This window comes from Macrobrachium nipponense, chromosome 4 (assembly GCF_015104395.2).
Source record: "Macrobrachium nipponense isolate FS-2020 chromosome 4, ASM1510439v2, whole genome shotgun sequence".
NCBI lineage: Eukaryota > Metazoa > Arthropoda > Malacostraca > Decapoda > Palaemonidae > Macrobrachium > Macrobrachium nipponense.
Window position 1 is genome coordinate 121471627 of NC_061100.1, and position 9546 is coordinate 121481172.

The following is a 9546-nucleotide window of genomic DNA, read 5'->3' on the forward strand; positions in this document are numbered from 1 at the left end:
GATGAAGAGGAAGTGAGCAATTACCACTTTTTTGTTTTATTCCAAATTTGCATGTGAGAAGGAATTATATCCATATTCAGTGTAAAATATTATTCCATGAAAGTTGATATTTGAAGCAAGGTTTTACCAAAATACTGAACTATACAGTATATTTGAAATGATGTAAAATTGGGCATGTGAGTTGATAATGATATGTGCTAGATAGTATCTGAGTTCTTCACTTAGTGTCCATAGCATTTTCCTGTTGGCGTCTATACTTCAATATAGTATTTACTATTATAGGATGCAGAGGCAGCTCGTATTAGGGAAGAGCGCCTTGCAGCTTACGCTGCAAAGAAAAGTGCCAAACCTGGTCCAATCGCCAAGTCACAGATTATGTTGGATGTTAAGCCTTGGGACGACGAGACAGACATGAAAGTTATGGAAGACCAAGTTCGTACTGTTACCATGGATGGTCTTGTTTGGGGAGCAAGTAAGTACTAGTATACCGTAGTAACATAATTGATGTGTTGCCATTTACCATCTGGAAAAATTTTAGTTAAGGTTCCTTTCTAACTTAATGTATAATTAAAATGTTAACTGCATTAATTTTACAGAGATTGGAATGACTTGTTTTAATTTAATAATAATCTTGAACAGTTTGTAGTCCTTGAAGTATGAATTTCCTTAAGTTTAGTAGACCTGTGATTGTTAGTTGTCATTCAGTTTGTAATCTTTTCTGGGTTGCCAAATAAGAGTTTAGAATGCTTACTTGTTTACTAGTAACTTGCCTTACAATAGCAAAACATGGAAACAAATTTGAAAAGAATTAGATTTCTATAAAGTGCAGTTATTTTTAGATTAAAAGAGAATTGTACCAGTCTTATATGTTGAAGGAAACCCTTTTGCAGCATGAATAAAATTCCTATCATTTCAAGAATATTTTACTTTATCACACTGAAAGCATTCCAGCATATCTAATTATTACAGAATAATTAAGATAATTGTTGCTGGTATTTTCCAGTACTATTTTATGTGTGATATCAGTAGCCTTTGCATTCACACAATTCATGTTGGTTATACTCAAGGTAAATTCACTGTAGTATGTACAGATAATTTTATGAAAGTAGATTTTTGGGAACTTTCAGTAGAAATTGAGTTTTGTGAAAAGCTAAAAGATTGAAGAAAAGACTAGTAGAGAGCAAAACAGTTGGTTTAACCTTTGTAATAAAAAAAATGTTAACATTGCGAAGTTAGTTTTTAAGGGTACTAACCCTTCGTTATTCTTCTGTCCAGCAGAAAGAGATTCTAGTATTATACTAATTTTTATTCATTAGGTAAATGTCTTTTGTTCTAGCAATTTTGCAATGTCAGTAACTGTGTTGCTGCTGTTTTTCAGGTAAGCTTCAACCCCTGGCTTTCGGCATCAATAAGCTGAGCATTCTTTGTACAGTAGAGGATGCTAAGGTATCAGTGGATGACCTTACAGAAAAAATAGAAGCTTTTGAAGACTACGTTCAGTCGGTAGATGTAGCGGCATTCAACAAAGTCTAAGTTTTTCATAGTAGGGGCTTCCACTTGTTAACCTTGTTAACACTTGCGTAAAAAAAAAAATATCGAAAAAAATATTTTTATTAAAGTGTCCTATCTTAATTTGTTTCTTTATCCCTAAGTTTTGTCAGTTTCCAAATATTTTAAAGCCATAATATGTTGTGAGTAAATATTGTCGTAAAACTACAAAGTAAGTTTTATTCCAGCAGGCAATGCTGTTTGATATTGCAAGTATTAAGGTAATAAATAAATCTTGTGATCCAGTACCAGTTTAAACTTTTTAGATGAATAAAATGGTGGGTGGTGTAGTGTGTTCCTTGATATATTGTCATGATGTCTTAAAACCACAATTGGGTTAGATATCACTTGTGGTTTAAAATATGCAGGTATGTCTTGCGGTATTGTTATTGAGATAGTTGTTTGAGAGAAAAAGTTGAAGATATAAAGAACATCATAAGATGAAAATATGAAAAATAAAAAACTTCATGAAATATATATTGTGAAGTATCCAAAACTTGACTAGTTATTTCTTTTCCAGATTTGGTAGCAGAATAGTGTACATCGGAGAAATCAAGTTGTTACTTTTTATGTACCGTAAGTATTCGTGTTGCTCTTGGATCGGTCTTGTCTTAATTTCCTAATTTAAATGATGTATAACTTTTATTTGAATTTACCATGACTTATTACTAGATAGTATCTGATGCTTTATTTTAATGATATGGGAAAATGGCAATGGGATGTTTTTTTTAACTTTTTTTTTTCTCTCTCTTTCCAGGTACTGACCATTCTGTCAACAGTTTTGTTGCAAAGTGCCGTCCCAGTTCATGTCTTTATCACTTGGATGGGTGTATAAGGTGTGAATTGTAGTTTGAAAACTAGGAGAAGCGGTTCATTACCCGAGTTAGAACAAAGACCTTGAATCTTACAGAAACAGGTTGACTAGTTAAGGAAACAGGTGTCAAAACAGGTAATTGCATTGTTAGCCAAATTACATAAGTAGAAAGTTTTTAGGAACTAGTAAGAAGTTTTTGAGTGATGTAAAATACATTTTTCTTAGCTGCTTAGTAGACCAGACTTTGAATGGGAATCTTAGTGAATGTGTAAGGAAATAAGGGATAAAGGGAACCTAACCCTAAACAAAAATATGCATTGCTGAAGGCCAGTTAATAATTGGAGAAATGAATAAGAAAAAGGAATAAGGGTGTTTCTGGTAGTGTTTTGAACATTTTTTCCCCCTTCTGCATTTTCCTAACTCAAAATAAGGTTTCCTGTTGCTTCAAGTCGTTATATGGCTGCAGAAGCGCTACTGTTTTATGCTTTTTTCTGTCATGTATTGTAAACAAAAACAAAATATTTAATGGAACTTTCTCAGCACTGCAAAACTGTGTGTAGATTACCATTGTCATGAATGTTTTTGATTGGTTGCAATATTTTGGTTCTGGCTTTAAAGAAAACTGGATATGTAGGTATTATATGGTTTTTCTGCTACTGTTACTTTTTAACAGACAAAATCTTAGCTTAATGGTTCATCCCTTTGTCTGGGATACTCTGGCTTTTATTTCTCTTGTAATTTTATTGTTACATCCCTTGATTTTTTAAATCCAAGCTTCCATAATTGTTTCCCTTCTATATATTTTATTTTCTACAGAAATTAATTTGTCCAAATTGTGGATATTCAGGTATTGTAGCTTACTCTCCATTGTCTTCACAGAGGATACACTAATTTCTCATAAAGGTACATTTGCAGTGTTGCTCCTAATATCCTTCTGTAAATCCCATTCTCTTTGATATAACTGAAACTTGCCTTTGGCTAAATTTATTATGTTAGTCCCATATAAAATTAAAGCTACATTCTTCCAAGATGCTTTGTGTACTAAAACTTCATTGCAATGTTTTCTTTGAACACATTAGTTTTCTAGCTTACATTCTTCATTTTATTCCTATGATTTAATATATATATTTTATATTTTGTAATTCTTAGGTAATTTACACTCTACCACTTTTATACCTTTCATTTCTGATTTTTCTGTTTAGTTTTTTATTTATAACCCATACCATCTCCCATCTACTGAAAGGCTGCAGGTTAGTAATGAATTGACACAAACATTTATCTTAAGCATTCTGTACACCTAACACTATTCACTCCAGATCTTGTGTCATGATACAGTAGCATATTAGGTTTGATTAGTATTTATGGAACCCTCTGCCATCTGCTTAAGTAATGCTCATCTATGTATACGGGTCTTGCCTATGTATAGGAAGGCTTATCTTGGTACTTTGTCACACGGCTTCTGAAGATCCCAAATATGTGGTAGAACCTCATCATTTTGCATGATACATTCCTGTAGCTGCCGTGTTATATACTGATAAGTAACTATTTTCGCAGTGTTTCTGAATCCACCATTACCTTCTCCAGTTTTTTCATGGTAATTTTTTTTATTACTGGTGTTCATATATTTTGGTATTCATTAAAAATATGCTCTCCTGTTGTTTGTTATTCCCAGTGAAAAACTTCCCTAATGTTCATTTAACTTTGTAGAAGTTGTATTCTCAGTTGTTCCCTATATCGGGCCAATGTATACAAAGCCTTTTCAAAATACTGCTTCATTTTCTCCAATTATCTAAAATCTCATTTGTTAAATGCTTTGCCCCTTTCAGATTTTTTTCTCTCATTTCTAAGCCTTGTGCTGCCCTAAATATTTTTCCTCAGCTTCGTTTGAGGTTTCAGGTTTCTCTTCTCCCAACTCACCTTTGTCCTTGCCAGCTGCCTTTTAGCCTTCTTTCTTTTCCTTCCCTTCTATCCCGTTACTTGCCAATCTTCTATTAGAGCATTAAATCTCTACTGCCTTGGGTATGCCTTGCACCAGTTTATGTTGACCATTTTTTATTTCATATTTGCTGGCTTTTTTTCCCCACTTCTCTCAGATGTTCATTTTTCTGTTGTAATGGTTTTAGGAATTTTTTTTTCTTTCAGTCTCAGGGGCAATTAGTGTGCGTTTCAAGGGAATATGTCTAAAGCCAGAAAAGCATTTAAACTTTTACTATTCTTTTAGTTTTATTATGAGCAAAATCTGAGGCCATTATCAGTGGAAAGACCGTTTAATTTACATTTTCGTGGTGCCAAAATATTGATATACTACAGTATCACCATTGTGGATTTTTTTTACAAAAATTTGTTTTCAATAACATTCAAACAAAATTTCCATGATGTACATTTTCAAAGATAACAAAATAAAGTACAGTTATTTGTATTCAAATTGAAAATACTAGCTTTCTGTAAAGAAAGAAAGAAAAATTCTGCAAGGAAAAAGTTTATAAGGCCGGGAACAGGAAGTGTGTGCTAGACAAATTTAGACCCCTTTAATCTCTCAAGGGTTAAGAGATTGCTGGACATGTTTGATCTAGAAAGGTCTGGCAGTGGCATTAAAGTAATTTTAGTAATTTGATAGACAACAGATGCGCCTCAGTGTCGTGGTTGTTATGGTATTAGTGTCCCACCTCTGTGGTCGCTGGTTCGATTCTTGGCCATTCCATTGAGGAGTGAGAGATGTGTATTTCTGGTGATAGAAGTTTACTCCCGACGTGGTTCGGAATGCATGTAAAGCCGTTGGTCCTGTTGCTGAATAACCACTGGTTCCATGCAACGTAAAAGCACCATATAAACAAACAAACAGATGTTCAAAGATACTAGAGTAAGAGTATTTATAGTTTTTTATACTGAAAAAAATAGCCTTGTCATGAAAAACAACTTAGTGGAAGTAAAAAAGGATCATTTGAGGCTAGTAAGCAGGACTGGTGTGTGTTGTAACACAAATTTTAGAAAGGTCTGGTAATGGTGGTACAGAAATATTAAAATTTTGATAATCGACAGAACTACAAAGTGGTTTAAACCTCAAAGCCTGCGATAGAATGTACATTTAACCTGCTTGGACAGGTAATGTATGGAAGTAAACCAGTTGATATACTTTGGACATTGAGGGATGCTGCATCGAAAGTTGGTCATAATAAAAGAAGTAACTTTGGGTCTTGGTAATTGTTATAAATTAGTGCAGTGAGATTGCAGTCCATGTTTATGGACTAGTAGGAATCACCTTAAGGTATTGTTCTTACAAGGTCAAGTATACAGTACCTAAAATATAGTAGTTCAGTACACGAGTAGTTCTTACTATTGTACCGTATATACGCACATGCGAGGTTTTATCATATCAAACCTTATCATATTGTATGCATCTTAATTGCAGTCGTATATGAGGCTTAATGTATGTATAGCCTCTTGAAGGTCAAAAGTTCCCAGTTAAATGTAAAAATAATTTTCACTTTGAGAAACCTTATCAAGGTGGAGCAGACAACCAATAAAGACTGGTCTAACACCAGTATGTATGTTTAAGTATATCAGTGAAAAATTACTGGAATAGGGCATGTCAAGATGAAGAATATGGATATCAGTGAGGCTTGGAATATAATCAGAGCACCTCAGTGGCTTGTTCGGTAGGGTGTTGGCGTACCACTTCGAGTTTGATTTTCGGGCATTCCATTGAGGTGTATTTTTGGTGATAGAAGTTCACTGGACGTGGTTCGGAAATCGCTGAAAGCTGTTGGTCCCGTAGCTGAATAACCACTGGTTCCATGCAAGGCAAGAACACCATACAAACACATATAGTCAAGAATAGTCCATATCCGAAAGCTGCTGTTCAATGCTTGTCGTCACTTGTATGTTGATAGGTGTTTCTATTGTTGCAATAATTTATTGCTACCAATATATATACCAGATTAATGGAACTCCATTTACTGTCTGGATATGAGTCGGTAAAAGATTATCTTTCTCAATCTTGATTAGTTGAGTGTGCATTGTAACAGGAAACAAAAGATACACAAACATAAATGATAGAATACAAAACATCCCTTAGGGGGTTAGTGCGCCTCACATGATGCACTGTAGGCATTACAAAAGGGGATTTGCATCGGCCCTTAGCTACAGCTATCTTTTAGCCATTTACATCCATTCACGCTTCTATTTCAACTTGCTGTCCAACCCTTATTTATCACTACTTGGTGCAACTGTGAGTCTCTCTCCCAGCATCACCTTGAGATCCTTGTACTTTAATCCTTAGCTTTCTAATTGATATCTTTTATCTCCTAACCCTAGATTGACAAAGTGGCCAGTGTTTGGCTTTATAGCCTAAATTTCCTAAAATCATAAAAAATTTTATGCAAAATATGAGTTTAGTATGCAGCAAAGTAATAGATTCAAATCATGTAACATGAGGTAGAAGTAACAGAATCAGTCTGAGAGGTGGTTCAAATAGAACACAACACTAACTTGAGCATGGCATTTGCGATACTTAGACTGAACACGGTTGCAGTACGAGATTTTTTGACCCAGTTACTTGCTATCTTGTACTGCTGAATTAACAAAGAATCGATCACTTACATATGAGACAAATCTCACCGTAGATGAAGAGGAAATACACTTCACGAGGAGGGATGTTTCTGTAACAACTACTCGTACGGCTAGCGCAGCCAGTTCGGTGGCCAGAAATATAAAGTCACAGGAAGAAACCTACATTAATTTATGGCGGCCGGTAATAAAGTCGGGGGAAAAATCACAATATACTTTGGGGCATTATCTTTTTGATATCGAGTCTTTTGTTTATATTTTTTTACGGTGATCCCCAACGACGACCTATTAAAACCTCAAAAGTGTTTACATACAGAGTTAAAACAAAAAATATCCCCAAAGGGCTTGTACTATAGAAGATTCACATCAACCGTGCGTGCATCCGATGTCTAGGCCAGTCCTCTACGACGCTCCTGATTGGCTGTTGATAAGCCAATCACAAGGCTGGAAAAACTGTCTCTCTCGAGAGTTCACATTGGCAGGATGCATGCCTCACATCTCCTGAGAGATACTTTTGAAAGACGTAGTATCCCTCAGGAGAGGTGGAACAAACATCCTGCCTATATGAACTCTCGAGAGACTGAGTTTCCAGCCCTGTGATTGGCTTATCAACAGCCAATCAGGAGCGTCGTAGGGGACTGACCTAGACAATAGATGCACGGTTAATATGAAACTACTATAGCAGCGTTAAAACAAAAAATCCCCAGGGGGCTTTTACTAAACACGCCGCAAAGGTGGATACGGATGCGGATCGGGTTAAAATTTAGGAGTTCACTATCTAGGAGAAACTATGGTGATTTATTCCCAGTGAATTATTTTACCTGGATTTGTCAGTCCCCCTTTAGTGGGTTTTCATAATCCATCCATCTAGCGTCCCTTCGGCGGAAGCTGCAACTTCTTTCATTTCTTTTACTGTACCTCCATTCATATTTTCTTCCATCTTGCTATCTATCCTCTCCTAGTAATGCTAATAATCCATCAAGTAAGGTTATTCATCAACTTGATCCTAGCAAATTCAAGCCAAGATCTGTTCCACTCCAGATCCGGCTAAGTGCATCTGTAAGTGATAATTCTATACCGACTCAGAAAGTTCATGAATTCGCCCCATCCAAAATTCCACCTTGGCTAGTAACAAAGCCACTGTTTTTAGAACATGAAGTTTATAATAACGACTACAGAATTTATACAGATGGCTGGAATTAAGCGAGAGAATAGGTTTAGCTGTGGTCCTGTAACTGTAAAAGCCCCCGTAGGAGGATAGTGCCGTCAGTGGACCTGAAGCGGCGCACTGCAGTCATTACTTAAAGTTCTATGCAGCGTGCCTTCGGCCCCTAGCTGCAACGACTTTCGCTCCTTTTACTGTACCTATATTCCATTTATAAAAACAGGAGAAGAATGACAACTCTAGACGAGCGGATGACATTAATAAGGTCATGAATATAAGGTAGAGGTCAGTGGATCGGTATAGAAGAAAACCTGAATGTGCTTGTGATTAATTTCTCAGTTTTTGAAGTGGAAACTAGTATAAATAAGCTAGTAGGAAAATACAGTGTGGACTTTGTTGCGATGGAATAGTCTCAGAGGTGATTCTAACTGTAACCAAAGTTACTCGTATACACTACTAAGTTTGTAGAATATGGAATACGGAAGCAAGCTAATGGATTATTAGCAATCGGAGAGCTTAGCAAGAGTACTACTACCAATGTTCCATCTGTGGTGGTTGTAATGAAATATTCAGTGGGCTGCTAAGAGCAATAGATAAAATGGTTAGATATGAACAAGATGGGATAAGAAAAGGCAGGAGTTGCACAGGTTAAATATTTTAAAAATCCTGTTAGATTATATTAATCACGAAAGAATTCGAAGAAGACCGTGGGCCAATATTATTGGAAGGTTTTGCGTGATTGTCATCCTAGTTAAATATGTAAAGAAGCGCTTCGGTGGCGTGGTTGGTATGGTGTTTGCGTCCCACCTCGGTGTTCGCGGGTTCGATTCTCGGCCATTCCATTGAGGAATGAGAGATGTGTATTTCTGGTGATAGAAGTTCACTCTCGACGTGATTCGGAAGTCACGTAAAGCCGTTGGTCCCGTTGCTGAATAACCACTGGTTCCACGCAACGTAAAAACACCATACAAACAAACAATAAATATGTAAAGTTAATAAAAAATAATCCATGAACGAAGATGTAAAGTTAATGGGATTTTGTCAGGTGAATTCATACTTCATAGTAAACCGTGAAATGCTACAAGGGAAAGTTTCACATCTAGTAGATTTTTGGTAACGAGCGAAGCGAAGTCTCTTTTGGAAACGGGCTCATTTCTGGCCTCCTGGCCCGGCTCTAATGCTATTCAAATGATCTCTCCAAAAGTATTGAAGAATTTGGCAGATGAAACCTTACCTCTTTAATTTTCATCCCATATAAGATATATTTTTAAGATTACAAATTCACATTTAAATGATGTCCTAATTATTGCATTATAATTTCCTCAAAATTGATGATTTCAAGACCAAATTCGAGAGTTTTTTCGAATACTATTACTCACCTCCGCTATAAGGAATAATTTCGCATGGCATCGTTTGTCATATCATTAGCAGTTTAATGTTAACAAGAAGACTA

The 9546-nt window shown here is 35.8% G+C and overlaps 1 protein-coding gene across 1 annotated transcript in view; it reads left to right on the top strand.

Moving 5' to 3' along the window:
* The window catches only part of LOC135211105 (elongation factor 1-beta'-like), a 14070-nt gene extending 12438 nt beyond the window's left edge, over nucleotides 1-1632 (top strand). Inside the window, exons 2-4 of the mRNA XM_064244188.1 lie at nucleotides 1-12; nucleotides 283-472; nucleotides 1379-1632. The exon at nucleotides 1-12 is cut by the window's left edge and continues 217 nt beyond it. Coding sequence (XP_064100258.1) covers nucleotides 1-12; nucleotides 283-472; nucleotides 1379-1533 — 357 coding nt within the window. The 3' untranslated portion in view covers nucleotides 1534-1632. The remainder of the gene's footprint in view (nucleotides 13-282; nucleotides 473-1378) is intronic.
* The last annotated feature ends 7914 nt before the right edge of the window (nucleotides 1633-9546 follow it).